The sequence below is a fragment of the Scyliorhinus canicula genome, chromosome 1 (genome assembly GCF_902713615.1).
Source record: "Scyliorhinus canicula chromosome 1, sScyCan1.1, whole genome shotgun sequence".
NCBI lineage: Eukaryota > Metazoa > Chordata > Chondrichthyes > Carcharhiniformes > Scyliorhinidae > Scyliorhinus > Scyliorhinus canicula.
Genome location: NC_052146.1, coordinates 198,765,722 through 198,790,927, shown reverse-complemented (window position 1 = coordinate 198,790,927; position 25,206 = coordinate 198,765,722). Strand labels below are relative to the sequence as shown.

Genomic DNA, 25,206 nt, shown 5'->3' with positions numbered 1-25,206 from the left:
GTGGGAAAAGCTTCTTCATTGAAATTGACAAGCTGCGAAGGCTTTGATCAGTTACACTGAAGAGCACCAACAATGTCCAGGTAAGAGGCTGCAGCTCATAGCACTTCTCTCAGAGAAGGCTATCACTGCATGATAGGATTGCCACCTTCTTGGATGGTACTTCATCTGCCTAATATTTGAGCAACGCAACTTCTGTTTATGTAGCATCTTTCGCAGTATATCTTTCCTATAGCACCTGCCTCCTGGGGCTGTAACATTTTTGTCGTGTTTTGTTTTGCAAAATGTTAACATTTGATAAAGAATACTTTTTTAAAAAACATTATAGAACCACACTGCAGGCTTCACAGAGGCATTGTAAAACAAAACATGGCAACAAGTTACATAAGGAGATATTAGGGCAGATGGCCAATGGCTGGATCAAAGAGAATAAAGCAAAATGCTGCGGATGCTGGAGATCTGAACTAAAAACAGAAAGTGCTGGAAAAACTCAGCAGGTCCGGCAGCCTCTGTGGGGAGAGAAACAGAGGACGGAATTTTGTGACGGTGGGATTTTACCATTCTGCTGATGTCAGTGGACTTTTGAATGGCTCGCTGCGTTTTACGGCAATGATGGGGTGGTTGCATCCCACCCAGAGTCCAACATTGAGTCCAATATGACCCTTCTTCGCAACTTGGTCAAAGGGATAGTTTAAGGAGCATCTTAAAGCACAGAAGCCAATTCGGGAGGTGAAGAAGTAGAAGCGGAGTGTTCCAGCGCTTGGGACCTTGGCAGCTGAAGTCATAGCTACCAGTGGTGGACAAATAAAATCAGGGAGATTCGGGATACCAGACGTCGAGGGTACCGATATCATGGAGGGTTGTAGGGTTTGAAAAGATTACAAAGATATTGAGGGGCAAGGCCATGAAGGAATTTGAAAAGAAGGGATGAGAATTTGAAAATCATGAAGTTGTTAAACTGGGAGCCACTGTAACTCAGTAAACAAAAGAATGAAAGTTAGCAGAAGGGTTGCAGAGTTTGGATAACCTTAAGTTTATGGAGGGTAGACCAGGCAGCAGTGCGTGAGAGTAGTGAATTCTGGGGAAAACAAAGGCATTGGTCAGAGCTTCAGCAGCAGACAAACTGAGGCAAGGTGGAGATGTGTGACTTACAGAGGTAACATTAAGTGCTCTTTGTGATGCAGTGGATATATGATTGAAAACACATCATGGGGATAAATACAGTGACTGTGAACAGTCTGATTCAGACACTTATCAAGGAGAAAGCTAGAATCAGTGACGAGAGAGTGGGGTTTGAGGCAGTGACCAAAGATGATGGGTCCAATCTTCCAAATATCCAATTGGAGGTCATTTCTGTTCATCCAGTACTGGATGTCGGATAGCCACCCTGACAATTCAAAGATCGCGGGAAGGTTGAGCGAGGTGGTGGTGAGACAGAGCTGGGTGTCATCAGTGTATATGCAAATATTGCCATGGTTTCAGATGATGTCGCTGAGGGCCAGCATATAACTTAGAAATAGGTGGGAGCCAAGGACAGATCTTTGAGACACACTAGAGGTCGCAAGAAGCAAGAGGAAAGGCTTGCAACAATGAGTCTCCTGCTGCAATTATGTAGGTAAGAATGGGATGAAGTGAGTGTAGCTGGATGACAGTGGAGAGATATTGGAGGAGGATGATGTGGTTTAACTGTGTCAAAGACTGCAGACATATAGAGAAGGATGAGTAGGAACAGGATGTTATTTGTGACTTTGATAGGAGCTGTTTTGACACTGTGGCAGGAGCAGAAATCTGATTGGAAGGCAGGAGTTTGGGAAGCAATAACATGTCCAAGAACTTTGAAGAAAGGGAGGGTGGAGAAAGCGTGGGTCATGGATTGGGTTTTGCAGCTAGAAGGACAGCACTTGGGGAAAGAAAGCAGTTAATAATGTCAATTAACATAGGAGCCAAAAATAAAAGCTTGATGGGCAGCAGTTTAGTGGGAGCAGGAGGTGGGTCTTATGGACAAGAAGAGCTTGGCGAGGGCATGAGGGGAGGGAGGAGCGTAACTGGTGAATGCTCAACGTTCGGGGCTAGGACATGCTTTAGATGAAGAATATTTTTTTTTTAAAATAAATTTAGTGTACCCAATCATTTTTCCAATTAAGGGGCAATTTAGAGTGGCCAATCCACCTAGCTGGCACGTTTTTGGGTTGTGGGGGTGAAACCCACGCAAACACGGGGAGAATGTGCAAACTCCACACGGACAGTGACCCAGAGCTGGGATCGAACCTGGGACCTCAGTGCCGTGAGGCCGCAGTGCTAACCCACTGCGCCACCGTGCTGCCTGCTTTAGATGAAGATTGACAGGTGGGCCAGGGAAGGTACAAAGGTAACTGTCTTGATCTTGATGAGAAGAAACTCCAAGCTTTTCTTGCTTATTGGTGGAGGTGAGAATGGAGGACACAGGAGAACAGGATTTAAGAAGACAACTTGCTTTAGAGAGACAAAGCCAGGATTACCTTTGTATTTCAGGATGATCCTAGAATAATGAGATGTTTTCAGAGATGAGTGCAAGACCCAATAGTGGTTCAAATGTTCCAGCTGGATCTGGCACTCATGGCTAAACTGGTTTTGTATCTGTCCATCTGCGACCTTAAGGAAGCAGAGATGAGGGCTATGTTGGGGAAACAGTCAGAGCGAGAGAGAGAGCAATGTTTTTTTAAAATAAATTTAGAGCACCCAATTCATATTTTCCAATTAAGGGGCAATTTAGCGTGGCCAATTCACATACCCTGCACATCTTTTGGGTTGTGGGGGCGAAACCCACGCAGACACGTGGAGAATGTGCAAACTCCACACGGACAGTGACCCAGAGCCGGGATCGAACCTGGGACCTCGGAGCTGTGAGGCAGCTGTGCTTACAACTGCACCACTGTGCTGCCCTGAGAGCAATGGTTTTAATGGTGCATCAACGGTGGAAGTGAGGGGGTGGCTGAGCAAATTAGAACTGCAGAATATCATGTTGACTGCAGGGCCAAAAGTCTAGATACTTGGGGATTGGAGAGTATTTGTGGGCTGGATAAATCCAGGGACAGTTACAAGTGGAAAAGGGTTTGGAGATAGGAATTTGGATGTGGGTGAAGAGAGATAAAAGGAAATGATCAGATATATTGGGGGCAGTGTGGCCACATGAGATAGCAAGCTTAAGAGGGTGGCCATGAATATAGCTTGGGCGTTTACATGGAGGAAGAGATTAATGGAGTGCAGTTGACTCAGAAAAGAGAGAGGGAGGATAATTTATGACTAAGGTTAAAATCACCTAGGATGAGAAACCACTCGGGCCAGACATGGGGGTGAGCAGTGAAGATAAATCAAAGGGAAAATTGGCATGTTATTTGGGCAAGTAGAGAATCAGGATTTTGACTGAGAGGTGAAAAGGGTGGAACAAGGCAAGATGGTCAAATGAGTAAGGGGACAGACCAAGGTAAGATTTGGCAACTGGAATTTGACATTGTCATGAAAAGCAGGTGACAGCCCTGAATTATTTACGAGCATTTGACATTTTTAAAAGGTGTGTTTTTTAAAAAATACTAGCCAGGACACTGAGCAAAAGATGGCTGACGATATGGAGGCTTTAGAGAGGGTGCAGAAGAGATTTACAAGAATGTTGCCTGGTATGGAGGGCATTAGCTATGAGGAGCAGTTGAATAAACTTGGTTTGTTCTCACTGGAACGACGGAGGTTGAGGGGCGACCTGATAGAGGTCTACAAAATTATGAGGGGCATCGACAGAGTGGATAGTCAGAGGTTTTTTCCCAGGGTGGAGGGGTCAATTACTAGGGGGCATATGTTTAAGGTACGAGGCAAGTTTTTTACACAGTGGGTAGTGGGTGCCTGGAACTCGCTGAAGGAAGTGGTGGAAGCAGGGACGATATTGACATTTGAGGGGCATCTTGACAAATACATTAATAGGATGGGAATAGAGGGATACGGACCCCGGAAGTGTAGAAGATTTTAGTTTAGATGGGCAGCATGGTCGGCAAGGGCTTGGAGGGCCAAAGGGCCTGTTCTTGTGCTGTACTTTTCTTTGTTCTTTGTTCTTCGATGTAAAGTGACCACCTTCTGGAAAGTTCCTATGTGGATTATACTTGAACGACTAGTCCCTAGAGAACATGGAATGCTGCACATGAAAGATGCCAAACAGATTTGAAGGGGAAGTAGAAAAATGCAAAAGACTGAACTTTAATATCCTGTGGTTGTGGAGACAAAAGATTGATTGCATGTCTCAGCAGACATCCAAAATTGTCTGAGAGAGAAGACACCTGGACTTTGGGTATAAGACTTCCCTTTCAGGAATACATGGAGAAATCGGTTAAAATGCCAACTGCAGACTGAGGGCTGGATTCTCTCCACCCCGACGCCAAAATCACGTTCAGTGACGGGGCAGAGAATCCAGGTCCCTGCACGAAATCGGGACCGGCGCCGGTTCCACGATTCTCTGGCCCCCGAAAAGCAGCATACTCAGGGAGTACGCCGCGCCAATTATCCACCACCTCAGGCCATTGCCTGAGGTCCGCCCCGTTATTCTACACCCCTGACCGGCCGAATACCCGATGGCATGGACCACGCATGGTCCCACCGCCCGTGATGCCTGCGTGGCAGCTGCGGAATCAGTCCGGGGCCGCCACAGTCGGGGGAGGGTCGATCGGGGGGCAGGGGGAAGGCCTCATTCGGGACTGGAGATTTTTTGTTTAAAAATAAATTTAGAGTACCCAATTCATTTTTTCCAATTAAGGGGCAATTTAGCGTGTTCAATCCACCTAGCCTGCACATCTTTGGGTTGTGGGGGTGAAACCCACGCAAACACGGGGAGAATGTGCAAACTCCACACGGACAGTGACCCAGAGCCGGGATCGAACCTGGGACCTCGGCGCCGTGAGACTGCAGTGCTACTCACTGAGCCACCGTGCTGCCCGGGTCCAGAGATGTTTGAGCGGGCGGATCGGGTCAGGCGAGCTGCCGAATGGGGGCACTATTTCCGTGGTCCAGGTCCGCGGTCTGAGTCCGCCCTGGAGCACGGCGCAACCGCTGGAGGCCACCGCCATGCGCATGAGCGGCCTCTGACCCAGAAGTGCGGGGGGGGGGGGGGGGCCGTATCGGCTGCTGGAGCTGCTAGCTCCACGACAGCTGCCTGCTAGTCCCCCGCAAGACTGTGAATCTGTGGCCTTTTGACACTAGTTTTCCTGGCATAAAAGACCACAGTTTTGACAATGGCATGGGGACATAGTCCACAAAACGGAGAATCCAGACCCTGATCTATGTGAACGAGTGTGCTGGGGTGTATGAGTGACACAGAAACAAGAAGAGACAGCAGTCAGCCACCACTGCAAAAAGACAAGTAGGTGAAAGATCTCCCTCTGTTGTTGGAAGAAAACTGGGCAGAAGCCACCATCGAAAAGAAATTGGGCAGCCTCTTTAGCTACCCTGCAGAACCCAATGTCTTTGCTGAACTGCCAAAGTCTGCTCTACTGAAATCATCCAACCTAACTGTCACAACACACTGTCAACCACACTCACAGACAAGCCAAAGACCAGTTCATATCTTTTTTCTTTTGTCTTGACTCATATCCTCTCATTTTTAAACAGTGTGTGTATGTTTGTATTGCATTTTTATTATTTTTCTTGGGTTTTGGTAACTAATAAACTTATTCTTTCTTTGGCTCAAGAAAGCCTAGTTAAATTAGCTCCTTCTAAAAAATGAATACTTATTAACTTGGAAATGGTGGGGCAGCACAGTGGCCTAGTGGTTAGCACAACCGCCTCACGGCGCTGAGGTCCCAGGTTCGATCCCAGCTCTGGGTCACTGTCCGTGTGGAGTTTGCACATTCTCCCTGTGTCTGCGTGGGTTTCGCCCCCACAACCCAAAAATGTGCAGAGTAGGTGGATTGACCACGCTAAATTGTCCCTTAATTGAAAAAAATAATTGGGTAATCTAAATTTATAAAAAAAAACTTGGAAATGGTATCCGGCGGCAGGGGGAAGTGATCCCTTTTAAATTAAACGTGTTGCAGGGCGGCACGGTGACGCAATGGTTAGCACTGCTGCCTCAGGGTGCCGAGGACCTGGGTTTGATCCCAGCTCTGCGCCACTGGGAGGGGGGGGGATTGTTGTGTTACGGGTATAGGGTGGATACGTGGGTTTGAGTAGGGTGATCATTGCTCGGCACAACATCGAGGGCCGAAGGGCCTGTTCTGTGCTGTACTGTTCTATGTTCTAATGAATTAAACCTGATGCAAGGTTGATCAAAGGAGAGCCAGTTAATTCATCCTCACCCAGGAGCATAACAAAATAGGGGTTGGCATTCTGGAATTTAACAAATTAGGGTACCTCGCCTAAAACCAAATCCATAGACAATACCCTATTCACTACTTTAATCATCTCTACAGAAATTTCAATTAGGTTTTTTTTATTCGTTCATAGGATGTTGGTGTCGCTAGCTGGGGCAGTGTTTATTGTCCATCCCTGAGGGCAGTTCAGAGTCAATCATATTGCTGTGGGTTTGGAGTCACATGTAGGCCAGGCAGGTAAGGATGGCAGATTTCCTTCCCTAAGGGACATTAATGAACCAGATGGGCTTTTACGACAATCGTTTCATGGTTATCATTAGACTTTTTTATTGAATGCAAATTTTGCACCTGCCTGGCAAGATTTGAACATGGGCCCCCAGAGAATAACTCTGGGTCTGTGTCTCTGGATTATTAGTTAAGCGACAATACCACTACTCCACTGCCTCCCCCTATCATCCCATCAGGCATGAACTACCCTTTACAAATCCAAGGCTCTTTCTGATCAGCTGAACATGTTCAATGCATTCATTTTGGTAATCCCTAATTCTAGACTCTAATAATTTCCCAACAGGGTTAACTGGTCTATAATGTCCTTGGTTCCCTCTCTCACATTTCTTAAATAAGGAAGTGGCATGTGTAATTGTCCAATCTAAAGAAGTGGTTCCTAAATGGAGGAAGTTTTGCAAGATTCTGGTTAAGCATCTTCAATGGTCTTGTCTGCTACCATTGAAACTGGCATTTATCATCTTTAGTGACATTATTTTCTTCATTTCTGTTATTTTTCTGACATTACTTTTGGGGAGTCACTGTCTCTGATTCAATGTTACTTTCCTTGGGATTTCTGGCATTCTAACTTTTTCTTCTGCTGTTAATTAATGGAATTGGATGTAACCATTTGACATAAGTAACAAATTGGTTAGGGCATAGAAGACACAGAGTAGGCATACTGGTTACTACCTCCAATTGGCGGATGGTGACTCATGGTGTTCCCACGGGTCTGTACTTGGCCCTCAGCTTTTCACTATATTTTCAATGAAAGAAGGAAGAGCTTTATATCTAAGTTTGCTGATGCCATTATGTTAGTTAGCATAGTAATTAAAAGTAAAGTCACCTTAGTCCCAGGTGACCATAGGCTGCTTTCCCCTTTGAGGGTGAGAGCTGACTGGTGATAATTGAACCTGAGGCTCACCACACCTCAGGCAAGGGGCAAGGTTGAGAATGCAGGGCCCTCAGTAATGTAGATTGGAGCAGTAAGATATAAACATTGACAATTTAGATGGGTGACCAGAATTGTGATAGATGGAGGCATGAGCTCACCAACTTTGCACCTAACAACACAACAACAGCTTATATTTATAGACCACCTTTAAGGTGATGAAATGTCCCAAAGCACTTTGCAGGAGCATTATAAAACAAAGTGTTACACCGAGCCATACAAGTAGATATTTGGTCAGATGAACAAAAGTTTGGTCAAAGAGATAGGAATTGTAATAAAGAAGACGTGTAGAGCGGGAATTTCAGAGCTTTGGGCCGAGGGAAATGAAGGCACGGTCACCAATGATGGAGCAATTATAATTGGAACCATACAAGAGGCCAAACTTAGAGGAGCACAGATATCTGGGAGGACATCATATATCAGTGTCAGAGAAATTGGGAACTGGCATTTTTCCTATCAGGGGGCCATCCTCTGAATGGAGAGTGGTTTTTAGAAGACATGCCTGGTGCATCGTCAATTTCCTCCATTTCTTATTTGAACACACTGGCATTTTAAACAAAACATGAGGTCCAGAAAATTAGTCATCAGGATGTTGAGGCAATAGAAATGATACAGCACAGATTCACCAGAATAATGCAGATATACAATGGGAAGAATGAGTTGAATAATTAGGGCTGTTTTCATTTGAAGAAGGTGATTAGATTTTTTAAAATTAACTAATTATGAAGGGATTTTATATACAATTACATCAAAATTAATAATTTAGCTCAACCAATCAGTGTTAGGATATCTACTCCATACAAGCAACAGCCCTAACCCTATGTACTATTTTATTTGAATAATCTTTCAGTCCTCTTTCCTTTAGCAATCAGCAAGGTTGACATGGGACAGAATAAATGGGAAGAGACTGCACCAGTGATGGTAGGAGTCGACAGCAAGGGGGACATGGGTAAAAACAATGAAATATATTCAATTTAAGATAGATTGGAAGTAATATGTTTGCACAGACGCTTGTGAGGCATAATGTCAACAGTTAAGAATGAATTGGATAGATGGCTGGGGAGGTGGAGATTAAAGGAGTATGGGAAAACACGTGGATTAGGATTACAGCTCCAGTGGAGGATGATCGCCAACATGGAGTGATTGGGCCCAGCAGCATTTACTCCATGATGTGATTTCTCAGTAATTCTGGGTACTGGCGAGATGGGAGGGACAAACAATTGACCTCAAGTCCCTGAGGCAGGAGCGGGAAAGAAAATCAGTCACAACTCCTATTTTATATTACCATCCGGTGACCAGGATCAGGATCAGCGTTGGAGCTCTCGATGCCAGAACTGTTGGTTGATTAATCATTTGTGCTCCGTCTTCTTAAATAACGATAGAAACCTACCTCCCTGAATTACTGTTGGCACCATTCAACAGCGCCTTATCATTTTCACTTCAGGAATACTATGCCTCAGAAGCATTAAATAAATAAATACTAAAGTTTAAAATGTCCCTGCCCACCGTCCCTTTGGTTTGGCTTTGGTTAAACCGAACATATTAAAAATAGGCAGAACACAGCGGTTTTTGGAAATTGCAGTCGCATTCAGATGCAAAAATCAAGCCAGAACCTAGATTGCAAAATCTAGATGATCAAATATTGAAATATTGTCAAGCTTCGCTATGAATTTGCCTTCTCGCATTCTCAGACAGGAAAAATGGAGCCATTATAGAGTTTGGAACTGTAGTTAGTTAATGATTATTACGTGTGAAACTGAAATGTCCCCTATACGTGAAGAGACATTAATTCGCACCCTATTTAAAGGCAACATTTTAACATTTTTCAATCATGCTGTCAACACACATAGCTACATGTGAAGTATATCTTACCTACCGCTGTATACATACTTCTGTTGGATTTTGTTGTCTCGGTATCGGGTTAGCATTTATGGCGGTCAAAATTTCTAGATTATACTGATTTCAAAAATAGGTTAATGGCAGATCTGTAATAAAAATGAGGTTTGAAAGTCAGCTTCGAGAGAGTTCCGCGGGTCGAAGCATTGTTACTACCAGTTAACACATTGAGAGGGGATTCTGAACAATCGCCTAAAGCTGTAGTTTATTATATTTGCATATGTAAATCTAGTTTCATCGTGTAAAACACGAATTGAATGAAATAACAGTAAATAAAGCCACAACATAACAGGATTAATGTTATCCCCCGCAAGGTTACATCGCCAATCTTTAAATAAAGGGAGTTCTTCCTGTCTGGCCATTACAATCCCACTGTGCATGTTCCCAATGGGGTTGATTTCGCCTTTCTCCTGGCAACATTAAATATTGCTCAATCCAAAGCGCTTTTTCTTCTAAAATGAATCCAGTAAGAAACATCGTTTCAAAAACGTATTACCATAACCTGATTGCGGTATCAGGGCAATGGTTTAATTTACAAGGCGCTTAAAAAAAATATTGCCACTGCCCCGCGGTCTATTCTTGTGAGTTGAATTGAAGAGTTGAATCTCCGGATTGCAGGGTTTACTACATCTCCCGCTCAGATCATGAGCACCGTCTAGTTTTTTTTTGTTGACACAATGCCCTGTCCTCCTCGAGCAAACTCATTCAGACTCCACAGTGTTGGCAGGTTGGAAATTAAACAACCATATTCCAATTGTGCCCTGCTGGCTCCAGAAGTTGGGAGTGAATTATTTTCACAAAGTGAAAAGTCTCGTGACAGCTCTTTATTTTATGGGCATTAAGTGTTATAAAACCATGCTGTTTGAATAAAATGTGCTTTTTAAATTGAAAAAATAAACAGTCTGTCTTTTAAGTAGATATTTACAGGTCTGAGCTGAATTTATCATTTAGTTTTTGTTTTCCCCCCTTCCTGTCGGCGATTTTAAATTGTAATGCTAATTGCTGATTTGGAGATGGGACCCCGATTCATAATTTCAGCCCTGCTGGCTTTAACATGCATCTTAAGATCCTTTAAGATCTTTAAAAGATCAGTTTGCACGTTCACAAAATACAAAACTTGCTCCGCATCCACAACTAAGTAATAGTTAACAACAGCAGGGCGGCAGTTCCACTAGCTTGTGGAGGATTGGGCCTTCCTAACACTTTCAATTGTGCAATCCCAAATGAATATACACGCTAAACAAAACAATATACCCGATCTGCCTCTAAACTTTCGTGCCTGATTGTCCTCAGGGTTTAATACCACCACACTATTTCTCGTTAACGGCCCCTTTCACTTTTTTCCTTTACAAATTTCAACTGTTGAAGTGATATTTCTTGACAAGAGCGCTGTTTTCCTTAACTTCGGGGAGTGTTGGGCCTTTATTATACAGGGCTAATAACCAACTCGGCTGGAAGCATTTAGATGCTGTTTGGTTTGTGGGAGATAGTATTAATATTAACTCGTGATGCCAGACTGCTCGCGGGCCTTCACATGAACAAAGTCAAGCGGTTTTTCTCTCTCATCTGTAAGAATATACACCTGCTCGAAGCAAACCAGGCAGCAGAATTATTTTAGAATGACCTCAACTTCTCCATGGACACTAATCCTGACACTACCCCTCCTGGACAGTGGGCGCCCTGTTTGCAAACACTATTTCAAACCAGCCAGCTGGGATTATCATTTAGCCGTCCCGTTTCCCCCCAAAAAAAGCCCCGCTCACCGTATAAACATGATAACCACTCTACAGGGGTCCACTTGCTAATTGTGAGGCCTGTTGAGTTAGTAATTCTCAGCTCTTCTCTCTCTCTCTCTCTCTCTGAGACGGGCAAATCTGGCGCTGGTTTGAGGACAGTCCCGTGTGCAGCCCGTCTGTTCGGCACCGCTCGTATTAAACTCGAGGTGCATAGTTCCAGGATTAGTGGCCACGTTTATTGACAAAGTCTCCCTTTTGCTAACCTCTCGAGTGCTGGAAAGTCATTGAGTCTGAGCGGCCTCCGCCTCTCAACCCACAGTCTGCAGGAATTCAGCATCAAGCAAGTACCTAGGCAAATAGAAAAGCACTCCATTCCTCAACACGGCTCCTAAAGCAGCAGTCCTCTCTTCAGTCTGAGGTGTAGAATTAGAAACACTCACCCAGGAGAGGATAGTAATAATGTGGATTTTACTGCGGCCAATCCATACATTTCGGGTGATTATTTGACCTGGAATGCATTCTGGATGAAAATAACAAAGTGACTGCCTGCTATGAAACTTCTAAACATCTTTTAAATATATATTTTTAAAACACAAGCTGTATTATTGAAAGATTTTTGTTCAGTTATACATTTCCCATGAAAATGAATCAATAAATGGCCAGGGAAATTCTTGGCTAAGGAGGGAATTAAGGGATGTTGATCTCCAATTAACAAATGCTGGCTATGACCCTTTTTGAATTAGTTACAATAATTAATGACTGTTGAAATCAAGGACATTTTTTCAAATTCGCCCAGTTGAGTTTTGCTCTAAGCTTTTTCAGCTTTAAAAAAAATCTATCGTTACAAAACGGGCGGCGATAAATCCGCGATGGGAACAAATCTGGTTTCTCTAGCAGGATGTTGTTATATTATCAGGGCGTTGGAAATAGCGGTGTTTTGCAAAAGGCATCGAAAGTGGTTTTTAATTTAGCTTCTCGTCAAATGCAATGTAGGGCTTTGGTGGAGTCTTCATTCACAGGTAGTATACAGCACTCGGCTTGTCCTTTCTAGCATTTTAGTACTGAAACCCCAATCCCTCTTAAAGCCAATAAGATGTACTTCAAACATCAATAGTGAATTCTCCTACTGGCTACATTCATCTTCTATAAGTCACCTTCCCATGACCGGCACAGATCTGTGGGATAGCTTTAGGCACCGAGGTGAAGAGGAAATAAATATAGTTTTAAATATTAATATATATTTAATAATATATAAATAATAGCTATTAAATAACAACCTTTACATAGTGCATTGTTTAAAATGATAGAGGGCAGGGTTTATTTTGGTGTGTGGGCAAATATTACAGCTGGCACATTAATATCAGTTATTCTGCTGTAATTTGTCATTTCAGTCAGGTTACATTTTGGTGTGATTTTGTTCTCAATTTAGTCAACTGGTGATGCAGAAAGATCAGTGCGGTCCCTCTCTCCGTGTCCTTTCATTTTGCTCCTTCCTCGGCAATAGTTCTGAAACAGCGCGGTTACATTTTGAAACAATGTATTTTCGCGCGGGTATGAACAGAAATGCAAGTCCAGACGAAGGAGGGATGGCTGGAATTATTTTGGCGGAAAGGGGGCGCAAATAAAAGATACACAAGGTACTTGCAACAGGGCTGACCCCCCCCTCCCCCCCCCCCTCTTTACTCGGGGCTTATTTGCAACAGGCACCCCCTCGGCTGCGGCAACACAAAACGATGGTTAAGATGCATCACTGAGGTGCTTGTGCAAAAAGGGAAGATCTTACACAGTCGCTTTGACTAATGCGCCTGGTCCTTTCCCAGCGGCGAATAAGTCTCTTAGCCAATACTTGGCATTGTATTCAGAATGTGTGGGGCAAGAGACCAACTAATAGCAGACAACAAACTGCCAGTTTTCAAGAAAATTGAATGCACGCTAATGAGAAACTCTCAATTACTCCATGTGAAAGTTCGCCATTACTCTGTGGAACATCACGATGTGCGTTAATCAGATTTCTATTAAAGGTGTTACATTAGAGTCCACGAGAGCTCAAAAAGTATTTAATCAAGTTTTTTCTCTGGCATCACGTTTATCTTAATATGGACCTACCTACATTTCCCTCAATTATCTTGGTAAAGATGTCAAGCGCTATTGTTTGCTCGTTTAGACTGATGCTCCTCCCCCAGGGCTCTGTCGTAAACCTGGCGCCTGGCTAAACTAACTCAAAGATAAGAGGAATCGGGGGCTCGCCTCCTCCAAGCCGATCAATCGGATCTCAGGCGGACTCCAAAACACCCTGTTACGTCGGTATCCACAAGAGGAGCGAGAGAGGGAGAGTTGAACACCACGCACGGGTTGATCCTCCCTACAATTTTACCTGTTCTGTCGCTGAATCATGTCGTTGAGCCCAAAGCATACAACGCCTTTTTCAGTGACAGACATTCTGAGCCCAATTGAGGAGTCCTACAAGAAGTTTGGTGGCATGGACGGCGCTGGCAATCTCGGACCTGCTCTGGGGGGTTACCGCCAAGCCCAGGTCTCCCAGGCGAGCATGCAGCAGCACAGCCTGGGTCACAACGCCACGGTGGCGACCACCTACCACATGCCACACGGTGTCTCCCAGTTTGCTCACGGTGCCATGGGAGGCTACTGCAACGGGAGTATTGGCAACATGGGGGATCTGCCTTCTTACCAAGACACCGTGAGGAACAGCGCCGCAGCCTCTGGCTGGTACGGGACTAATCCGGATCCCAGATATTCAACAAGTAAGGCCTCGCTCAAATCTAACTTTTTTGCGAATATAGCAATGATTTCGACCTCGCTCAGTGTTAGAGATTTATTTTTGAAGATTCAAAAAATATATATATACATAACCAGTTTGATTTAGATGTCCTATGGGAATATCCCATCGCATTTCTTTCACTATCTATGCCCAATAAGTTAACAATTAATTCACTACGAATAAAATAAAACTGAGTATATTTGCAAAATAACTATCAAACTATTAACTTCAGAACGACTAAGAAACGGGCTGAGCAGATCCGGCCCCATGGAGAATAATCTTAGAATTGATCAAAATAGTTTTAATTTTGGAATTTATCCTATAATAAGAATTCTACAAGTTAATCAATGCTGAGCAATCCAGATACTTGGAACTTGAACGCTCTTTGACAGTCGAATCAATTAACTTTTATTTAACAATTAAATGCGTCGCTTTGTGCTCTTATTATGTTGCTTATGCAAAAGAAAATTACTATTTGGGATGCCCCGAGTATTCATATTGTGTTAATTACAAAACTGCTTTTGCAATATAACTTAAATTATTAGTCTGCATAAGATTTCTACCTGCCGGCATTTTTAATCAGAACATTTTCATTAAAACGTTTGTTTAGTACCCCGCTTCATGGGAACGTCTTCAGGAATAAATATGACAGGGATGGGGACTTTAACTGGAATGGGAGACGCCGTCAAGCCCATGGCATCTTTACACACCACACCGAGGAGAAAACGAAGGGTGCTCTTCTCCCAGGCCCAAGTGTACGAGTTGGAGCGACGCTTCAAACAACAGAAGTACCTGTCTGCCCCCGAGAGGGAACACTTAGCCAGTATGATCCACCTCACCCCGACCCAGGTCAAGATCTGGTTTCAGAACCACCGCTACAAGATGAAGCGCCAGGCCAAGGACAAGGCTGCCCAACAAATGCAGCAAGAAAATAACCTGTGCCAACAGCAGCAGTCGCCCAGGAGGGTGGCCGTGCCCGTTCTTGTGAAGGACGGTAAACCCTGTCAGAACGGTTCGAGCACCCCGACGCCCAGCCAGCAGGCACAGCAGCAGCAACAGGGGGCTAACGGCATCCTGCCAGCCGCCAGCACCACCATCTCCCAGCAGCAGAGTCAACAAATGAATTCACTAGCTCAAGACCTCGGCCAGGTGTCGCCAAATCCGTCGTCTCTGCACAATTCGGTCAGTAACATGTCTCAAATGGAGACAGCGACTGCAGACTACACGGGGGGTATGGTCAACTCCGGCCTGCTGTACGGCAGGACCTGGTAGAGCCTCTTTTCCGCCACACAAAGACCAGCTGGGGATCTGGCGACATGCGAAGGCATTGCCTCAAATGTTTGAACTGGCAAACTTTGCAACACATTCCCCAGGACTTCACTTCTCGGATATTTGGACTTGTTTCTGGAAGTTCTGAGGACACAGACTGAGCCACAATGTGGACAGGACCCTTTGAGCCTTTTGGAGACTGACTCGGAGCACGCTGTGTGTAAAAAAAAAATATCGGTTAAATAAAAAAGATATCTGTGACCTTTTGGATTGCTTAGACAGTTGTATAATTGTAGCTACAAGTTGTTGAAATAGATTGTGAATGCTGTTCCAAACTCGGGTGAGCTGGGCCTCGGAGAGTCAGTTGGACTACAGGTATAACATTGAGAACGACATGCATCCTCTTGGCAACGTCCCAACAGTATTCCACTAGAAACACCAATACTTGTTGCCAATCAGTTGTACATTCTTGTAAATTAACTTCTGGAACGTGCAGTCAGTTCTATGTAGTCGTTTCATGGTTCAAGCCGAAATAGAGACCTTTCTGTATTTTGATGGCGGTAACATTCGAATTTCTTCTAAGTTTCCTTAATTTAAAAGAGAGTGAGTGAGACAGAGAGAGAGAGAGATGACCAGGCCTCTGAAGTAAAACTGTTTTTTCTTTAAGTCAACGGTAACGCCAAGAAACCGCTTCGAGTATAAATATATGCCCCAAGATTAAAGAATGTGCTTTGAGACCGATTTCACCAAGGGGTTTTTATTGAAAGCAAATTGAACTGTGATTGAAGGTAGGTGTGAAATAGCAATGCACACAACGATAATAATATTAGTGTATAATAGTGTACAATCTGGGGGAGGGAAGCAGGAATAAATAGCATGAAAGAAAAACATGTTTTGCAATAATTTGCCTCCATTGTCGCCATCACTGTTAAAATCGTTTATTTTTTGTAAAGCTCTAAGCGGTTTATCAATCTTAGACTTGGTTTTGTGTTATTTTATCTGTGAGCTGATTCGATGCACACGCTATGTTATGGCATTGGCGCCTTTACTATCCAGGTTACCTCTAAGCTTTAATGGACTGACCATCGCTCTAAGTGACACACTGGGCGACCTGGACCTGGCAGAGATATCTACAACAAGGCCACTAGGTCTTTATTGTCAACAAGTTTTAACGCGATTTGGAAGCGTCTCTCGTTGGATCTTGCGCCCGATGTTGGCATGTCAGCATCTACCGTTCACATCGAGCAAATCTCAGAGAGCTGAAATCATTTGCTTGTCTAAGTTAAACGTGGGAAATGGACAGTTACAAATAAGGGTGGCTTCTGTCAAATATTCGGTTATTTATAATTCAGCAAACGTTTCAAATGACTGATGTAAAATCTACACTTTATTAACATTGTTTTCATGGTAACGTTAGCTGGCTGTTGTTGACATTTATTTCAATGGGGAATTTCAAATAATTTTAAGTCTTGTTATTTATTATAATAGATTTTTTTTATTCATTTAAGATTCAAACGCTTTATTGGTCGAATGCATACTCTCGCACAATTGTTACAAGACAAAACATTATCAAGTCCTTTTGTTAAAAATTACATTATCGGTTGTAAAATAAACCAGACTGAAATCGCTAAATGCACATTCAAGGTGATCTCGCGTTGAAAGTATGTTGCCTTGTCTGACTGAATGGTGCTGAAAACAACATTTGGTGGATTGTGTTTTTTTTGTGTTCCCATTTCACTCCCTTGATGGTCCCCTCGCCCCCCGCAATCCCAAAGGGAAAACTGTCGCTATTCAGAGCGCTGGGGGTTTGTATTAATTCCTCGGGGCTGACATTTGATTTCAGGTTGAGCTTGGAAGGGAGCGAAACCTCCGCGTTTCCCTTGGGCGCGCCATTAAAACCAGGAATGCCGGCGTTTCCTTCGGCGTACATTGAGCTTCCCACAAGGGAGCTGATCTGACTGCGGGAGTGAGTGCGGTCTCTTTAGATTGAACAGGGGCCTCAATAATAACATCTCTCGTTGTTGACCTGCCTGTTCTGGAGACCTTCTGCTGCCTTCTTCATTTGGCTCCGTCTATAGCTCTGAAACTGGGCTGTTCACCAAGCTGGCAGAAGACAGGTTTTAGAGGTGTGGGTGGGGGGGGGGGGGGGGGGGCATTACTGAAAAATGAACAGAGATCCAGTTGAACGTTGTCTTCTGGCTCTATTTAGTTATCCTCCGGAATAATCGCGCGCAATAATTTCTGCATTGAATAATATATTTTTTCTCCTCCGCGAACTTAGGTAAACATGCTGATTCTGTGTGGGGGGAGTCGAAATATTCAATTCAGATTCTGGTTAGTTGCATTGGCTCCTGATCAAGCCGCGGTTATTTGTTCCTTTAAATTATTTACAAACAATTTCGAGGCAAAGAGCACTCTGTAAGATGCCTCCGCCCCTACCAATTCCTGCTTCCTGGGCGCAATCTGTGGCTCACACTGTGTTCCATCAGTGCTGTTTAACCCCAACTGCTTGTTGGACTGGAGGGGAAAAAACGGCCCTCAAATCCAGGTAATTTGACACCGGTTCGGTCCTTCTCTGAATTCCAAGTTCTGGGTACAGCTCCGTGCAACACATTATAAGATCTGCTTTACTGTCACACGGCCGCTTTAAAGAGTTTCTTTTAGTTTCTACGAGTTGTGTCCGCTTATTGTGCAGCCTATGAGCCTTCAATAGACAAGTTTGCAGCAAATCTCGACTGCATTGACTTATTGTAATTTGTATCATTTAAAAAAAATAATATCCACTATAAACATTTCGGAAATTTGGAAGAGTAACTGTAATGTAAAACAAGGGGGGAGGGTGGTCACGTTCCAACTCGACCTAATATACATTCAAATTAGACTTCCAAATGCTTTAGTGTCTGAAGACAAAATGGAAAGCACCGCTCCTTAACCTTTTCATCGGCGATTAGGTGTCAAGGGAGCAATTCTCCACCGCGTGCAGCTTCCGATACATTTTTTTTCTATGTTTGCGTGTGTGTCCCTGTTATATTATTTGTTTTGTCAAGTTTACGTGTTAATGTGCAATTACTTGGACCTGATATTCCAGGTTATGCTCAGCCTCCTGGCGCGTCTCTTTGGTTAACCAAAGGTTCTGACCTGAAATCTGTTTCAATTGAGTTGAGCGCGCTGCACTCGAGCATTTCTAAAGGGGAAGGAGAATCAACATACAGAGCCTCTGCAGGGGGGCCAGGTTTCGCTGTGCAGGGAGGGGATCCAGGTTTTAGGTCATGCATAAGGGGAGCTGATAGAGTTATCTATCCAGGTCCACCGCCTCCTACAAGTAACCTATTTTAAACAAATGATCGTGCCGAGTCAGTCTTTGCAAAATGACCCAGTGTAAAATATTGTTTTGCCTCTCCCCGTTTTCATTGGTGGGGACAAAGTTTTCGATCGTGTTCCATCGATTTCTGTGCTTGATAATGATTTCCTAATTTGAAACAAAAACAACGATCTCTTCAACAGTCGGACATTAAATATTCGGATAAAGAAGTTGGCATGTGTAATTGTATTTATTTGATGTAAATGGTGTCGTTGCATTTTATGTCGAAATGTTTGGTTTTGCAATTTAAAACCCACACCGGGGTGGGGGAGAGAGATATCCAAATTCTTTAAAAGGCAGAAATAAAGTTATTTTCCCTCCGGCTACCAAACAGAAATGATCACAACTGCACTCAGAAATTTATTAGAAAGTGATTTGTTAGCCAGGGGCATTTTAATGCTACAGACTAAGGGCAAAACATCAGGAAGTGAAAGGTTGAATTACACTGTACTGTATAAGAGATCGGAAGTAACACCTACTTAACGGAGCAAAATGGGTTCGAATTAATCCAGAAGGAATCAAACTTCGGCCAGACCGGTTTTTTTACTATTTCTTTGAGTAGTTTAAGAAGCGGAATTGCTTAAAACTGAGTAAGTTTCCCCCAGGAGCAATGTGGAGAGTCATGTTTGGCTTCTGTGCTTGGAAATGGTTGGTCTGCACAGGACGATGCTGGGGTTATATGACTGCTGCGATGCTGAATAAAGCGGAAAAAGCTCTCAACAAAGTTGACCTGGTGTTTTGAGCTGTTAATCCTTCCCATCTCCTTCCCACGTTTGCAGTTCAGGAACACGTTTGGAAACACAACTTCTGCCAATGTACTAGGACCCATGTTGACCACTTTGCCCGTGCATCGCAGCCTTCCACACAAACATGCGGAACCTAACTCAATGGGAATCCCCACGTTCTCGCCATTCTGCACGAGTTGCCAATGTTAATTATTTACCCATTTAGTCTCTTTGCCGGAGCACACATTTGCGGGGAGGGGTTTGGTTCGAAGGGGTTCGGAGGAAACCACATGTCAAGTGTCATTTCTTAATGGCATTTCCACACCAACTCCGCCTTGAACAACAAATAACGCGTTCTCCAGCAGCTCGGTAGAATGCTTATGTGGAACATATATAGGGCGGGAGTGAAATACGGGGAAGGGAATATCCGGTGACAATCAGGGAAAGTTCGGCAGTCACTTTAACTGGAGTGAAAGTTCGAGACCAAGGTGACCCAACTTTCCCAATCTTGGGTTTGTCCCCATTTTCGTCCCAACATCAAATCGATACAATTGCATGAAGCTAGGGGCCAATACAAAGGTACATTGAAATACAAACATACGTTGAAATACAACTGGAAGCTATTGGATATACATACAAAAAAAAACAGTTTGAAGTCAGGAGCATCAGTTCAATACATTCACATCTCGGTCGATAACGCAGACCACAGACACCATATTGAAAACAGAATAGTCCTTATTTATAAAAGGGTTACTATACTTAGGATAAGAGTCAAGTAGGTTTAAGAAAACGATTGAAAAAAGTAAATTAACTTTTTTGAAATCTCCTGTAGAAAACTTGTAGGAAATTGGGCTAAAGTTAATGGTTCTTGTGGAAAGAGACGCTGTCGAGAAGCTATTATTAATGTGGCAAGTGTTGATTGGCGTGACCCGCAGTGGCCCACGTGAAGTGACCGTGGTCACCTTCTCCTGTTCTCGACCTGCATATGCCGGAACTATGTTGCCTGTCTTCAATGTACGAAGCAAGATGACTTCCTTTGGCCCAATAGCTGATACCTGAAACTTTATTTTCTGAACCAAAGGATATCTAATCCACCACGCCCGTCTTTGCATTGGCGGATTGGGGTGGGTTCACGTTACAATTGTATATTTGTAATATATATATTTCAGGTACTTTAAATGTCCTGTTATAATTCTTTACCGATTCTTCTTCAGTGTGAACATTGCCCAGTGCATTTACCTCCTGTGGGAAAGCAAAGTCCAACCCCATGTTAAAAAGCTACGTTTTGGGGGTGTGGGGGGATCTAACCAGTTTTATTCCTGATTTCCTAATATGTTTTCCAGTACCACTCAGGCAAACTCATTTCGGGGAATGTAATAACTTGTCTAATATGAACACCTCCTTAAGGAGAAAATAGTTCTATTTACCGCTGCTCTTGCTCTTTACGAGAAGGAGATGATGGGGGTGGAGGAAACACCTAATTGTTATCTGGTCGGACTGGACATCCCCTCGTTCTCAGAAATCGTAACCTTGATGGAACCATATTGTCTGCATGCAGTCCATTCTAACAGATAGCGCTTCCAGTCAGAAGCCCCTGCGAAATGACACAGTCACCTCAACAATGGGCACCGTTTATATTGTACACGATTCTGCAGCGCCTGCTGGGCGGAGATTGTTTTTTGTGCCAGCCTTCTGGAGTACACAACACATTTTATTTCCAGTTGTCCGGCTTTATTTAACAATAGTCCAGAGGAAGAGACCGTCGTCGATTCTTTTAGGAACCTCCTAGCCATTCTCGCGCAACCAATTTCTAACGCTGGAGGGACAGTTACAGGTTTTGAACTTCGGAGGCTCATTAACATCAATTTTACAGGTTTGGCGACGTGTGTAACCCCCGGGGCTCACGCTGTTCCGTCCCCACTTTGCTCTTTCCTTTAAAATCAAAGGCTTGATTGGCACACGCCATAATTAATTTGAATATTCTGCCATAGATGCTCTTAAAGAAATAAACCACAATTGTCCTAATGATATGTAAACACTCGTTCTCCTGAGTGTAAAATGGAAATATAAAACTCAGGGAGCAGTTTCTAAAGGAATATTAGCAGAACTGCACAGGCTATTGAGGCGCTGAAGTGAGACCTTGAACTCGGGAGCTGATATTGGGTAATCGAAAAGCTTTAACAGTAACTGAAGAGGCTTTAATCTCGAATACATTTCGAACCGGCCCAATTTATCACTTTAATCCTTGCACTCTTCCACAAGAGTATTTCATTGTAACATTCCTGTGAATTAGCACCCAAAAAAACATAATTTATCCAGAATATAAGGAGAGTCGAACTGCTGTAAATGGGTTCCACCCCAATTTCTTGCTAATGAAGATTAAAGTGTGTTCGGGTTAATTGTATTCAAATCCAAACTAACAGCAATAATTTTATTCTCTGTCATTATCCACCTCGTTAAAAGCGTTGCACATGTTACTTCAAAGGTATTAGTGGAGCCCAAGCGTGACAGGTCTGTATTGTTGTCCAGTAGTGAAGTGTCATCTGGCCCCGCCTCACGCCCCTTCAGTATTCCAATAACAGATCTACGGCAGCTATTTTTCTTTCAATATTTTTTTTAAATTTGTAGATTCACATTATTCTGAAAGCCAGCGGGGGAAACGATCAAATCGTTGCACTTGGAAACAGACACTGCAGTGATTTAACCCCAATCCTCCTTTTGATAAAAGCTGTCGAAACCTTCTCTAATTTGCAGGCGCTGTCCACTCTCCTTGTGATTTCTGGAATCAGTGATGAAAAACTGGGACAGTCAATATAATCAAACTTGAGGGCAGGTTCCCCCTGATCGCACGTTCACCTGCTAGGTAACAAAAAGGAACCAATCCATAGAGGATATTCGCCCGAAACTTCAATCCTCAACCATTCCGAGTTGACCGAGGGCGGGGCATCAACTGTTAATTTCCCCAACAAGTTCCCTAACACGAACTGCCATAGGAGTTAAAACGGTAGAGAAGCTGTGGCAGAGAGCTCGAGGAGATATTTCGTAACTCTCAACAAAGATACATTCCACTGAGGAAGAAAGACTCTGCCAGGAAGAGGCACCAGTGCGAAGGTTAGTGGTAGACCAGAAGATTGGAAACGTTTTAGTTTCAACCAGTAAAGAATGACTAAACAAAATAAAAGGAAGAGACTGGAGTACCACAGGAAACCACAAGAAATATAAAACCCGTCAGAATAAGCTTCTACAAGTATATAAATAGGAAATAATAGCTAAAGTGAGCATTGGTCCCTGAGGGTGAGGCTGGAAATTGATGGGAAATTAGGAAATGGCAGACTTTGAACCAATATCTGTCCTCACCGTAAAAAGGGGTAATAAGGAACTAGTGGAGGAAGCAATAAGGGAGGGAGGAACTTAAAACATTCACTCGAGAAAAAGTATTGAAAAAACCAATAGGATTAAAGGCTGACAAATCCCCTGGACCTGATGGCCTGCATCCTAGAGTCTTTCAAGAAGTGGCTGCACAGATAGTGGATGCATTGGTTGTAACCTTCCAAAATTCTGTCGATTCTGGAAATGTTACCCAACTATTCAAGAAGAGATAAGACAGAAAGCAGGAAACTATCAGCCAGCTCCGAAAGCTAGTGATTTGAAACAAACTTGTTGGACTTTAACCTGGTGTTGTAAGACTTCTTACTGTGCTCACTGCAGTCCAACGGCGGCATCTCCACATCAAGATTAACAGTGGGATTGAGTAAAGCTTTATAATTATCAGATGTTTGACATGAATGGAAAGCATTATCATGTTTAAAAAGCTCTGAATAAAGTTCATCCATAGAGATGGTTTATGTTTTTCTATTAAGGAGTGCACACTGTTCCCCCTGTAGAGAGACTCAGATTTCTGAGTCCAGAGAATTTATCCCTTGGACAGTGAGCAAGGTTGATTGGTTAATCATCAATAGTGACCTGCCTTACTCATAGGAACAGCAGTGGACCATTCAGCAACTCAAGCCTGTTCTGTCACTCAATATTATGGGACCTAACTCCTCCACACACCTGTGCCCCATATTCCTTAAAACCTTTGGTAAACAAAAATCTATCAATCTCACTTTTAATACTGGTTACTGATTGAGCATCAATTGCAGTTTCCAGAAGTGAGTTCCAAACTTCGGGCACCCTTTGCATTAAGAAGTGTTTTCTCACTCCTGAATGTTCTGGCTCCAATATTCTGATTATTCATAGAATTTACAGTGCAGAAGGAGGCCATTCGGCCCATCGAGTCTGCACTGGCTCTTGGAAAGAACACCCTACCCAAGGTCAACACCTCCACCCTATCCCCATAACCCAGTAACCCCACCCAACACTAAGGGCAATTTTGAACACTAAGGGCAATTTATCATGGCCAATCCACCTAACCTGCACATCTTTGGACTGTGGGAGGACACCGGAGCACCCGGGGGAAACCCACGCACACACGGGGAGGATGTGAAGACTCCGCACAGACAGTGACCCAAGCCAGAATCGAACCTGGGACCCTGGAGCTGTGAAGCGATTGTGCTATCCACAATGCTACCGTGCTCCCTAGACCATGAGTCGCCAACTAACAGAAATAATTTTTCGCAATATCTCCCAATCGTTCCTCCCACCTTCGATCAAATCATGCCCTAACCTGAGGGCAGCAGGGTGGCGCAGTGGGTTAGCCCTGCTGCCTCACGGCGCCAAGGTCCCAGGTTCAATCTAGGACCTGGGTCACTGTCCATGTGGAGTTTGCACATTCTCCCCGTGTTTGCATGGGTTTCGCCCCCAAAACCCAAAATGTGCAGGTTAGGTGGATTGGCCCTTAATTGGAGAAAAAAAATGAATTGGGTACTCTAAAGTTATAAAGAAAAATCATGCCGCAACCTTTTAAATTCTAGAACGGTGCTGTCTAAACTTTTACCCTCTGTGACCCCATTTTAACGTTTGAAAGTGAATGCAGCACAGAGAGCAGATAGGGAAAGAGAGAGCTGCGGGGGGTGGGGTAGTCGTTGAGCGGAGGGGCCATTGGGTTTGTCCACAAGGGGTTATAAGGCCCCCAATAAGCCTCACGGATAAGAATCATGCACCCAAATATAATGGAGCGTTACCACCGATCTCAGCACCGTCCTCCAGTGTCTCCACTCGACAGTCACCATGGCCGGCTCGGAGTTCACCGCCCCAAATGATCATTTCGCCATCCAATTGTTCGGGAACCCCTGCTCTCGGGAATACAACCAGAGTTTGTTTAAACTCTATTTGTATAATCTCTATTTGTAAACTGGACAGTTGGAGCCCACGAGTAAACCTTGGCCTGCACAGCTTTTGGAATGACCAAATCTGCCACAAAAAGGTTAATTTAGTTGCAAACCTCCTTCGACAAGTCTGTCACCATGGTGCCACAACAGGTGCTGCACAATTTACAAAAACACAGCCAGGCAGACTCACTGAAATTGCAAATGTTACCCCGCGTGACAGTAAACACTTCAGCATTATAACGAGTTGATCATTACTAATGTGTTCAACTAAAACGTAAAAAATGATAGCTTCCTGCACTAGGTTACAGAATTCTGCATTTTTGGTTTATTGGAACCTACTATGGTTAAGGTCAATAAATAAATAGAGAGGCAAGTCTCTAGGGAAACCGATCCCTTTTCCGAGCCGGAATCGTGTGACCTCTCTCCACTTGTCTATGCCCTAGACATGGTTCCATCAAGTAGTAATTTCTTACAAGCAAAACAAGGCAAGATGACGAGAATAAGTGGAGACACCAGTAGCCAATAGGAATGATGCAAACTGAAGCAGAAATATTCAGCAATGATCTTTCAGTAATATTGAGTAACAAGGCTAACTTTATTACCTATTTTGTAGCTATGTTTCAAGGACAAA

General features: G+C 43.7%; 1 protein-coding gene across 2 annotated transcripts; it reads left to right on the top strand.

Moving 5' to 3' along the window:
• Positions 1-13,563: 13,563 nt before the first annotated feature.
• On the top strand, positions 13,564-15,254 carry LOC119977812 (homeobox protein Nkx-2.4-like). 2 transcript variants are annotated; one of them, XM_038819047.1, is made up of 3 exons: positions 13,564-13,933; positions 14,561-15,019; positions 15,083-15,254. In XM_038819047.1, exons 1-3 carry the CDS (start codon positions 13,564-13,566, stop codon positions 15,220-15,222), a joined length of 969 nt encoding a protein of 322 aa, XP_038674975.1. In that variant the 3' UTR covers positions 15,223-15,254. The 2 variants fall into 2 exon arrangements, with proteins under 2 accessions (XP_038674975.1, XP_038674971.1); XM_038819043.1 differs by having other exon boundaries at positions 14,561-15,254.
• Positions 15,255-25,206: the final 9,952 nt, after the last annotated feature.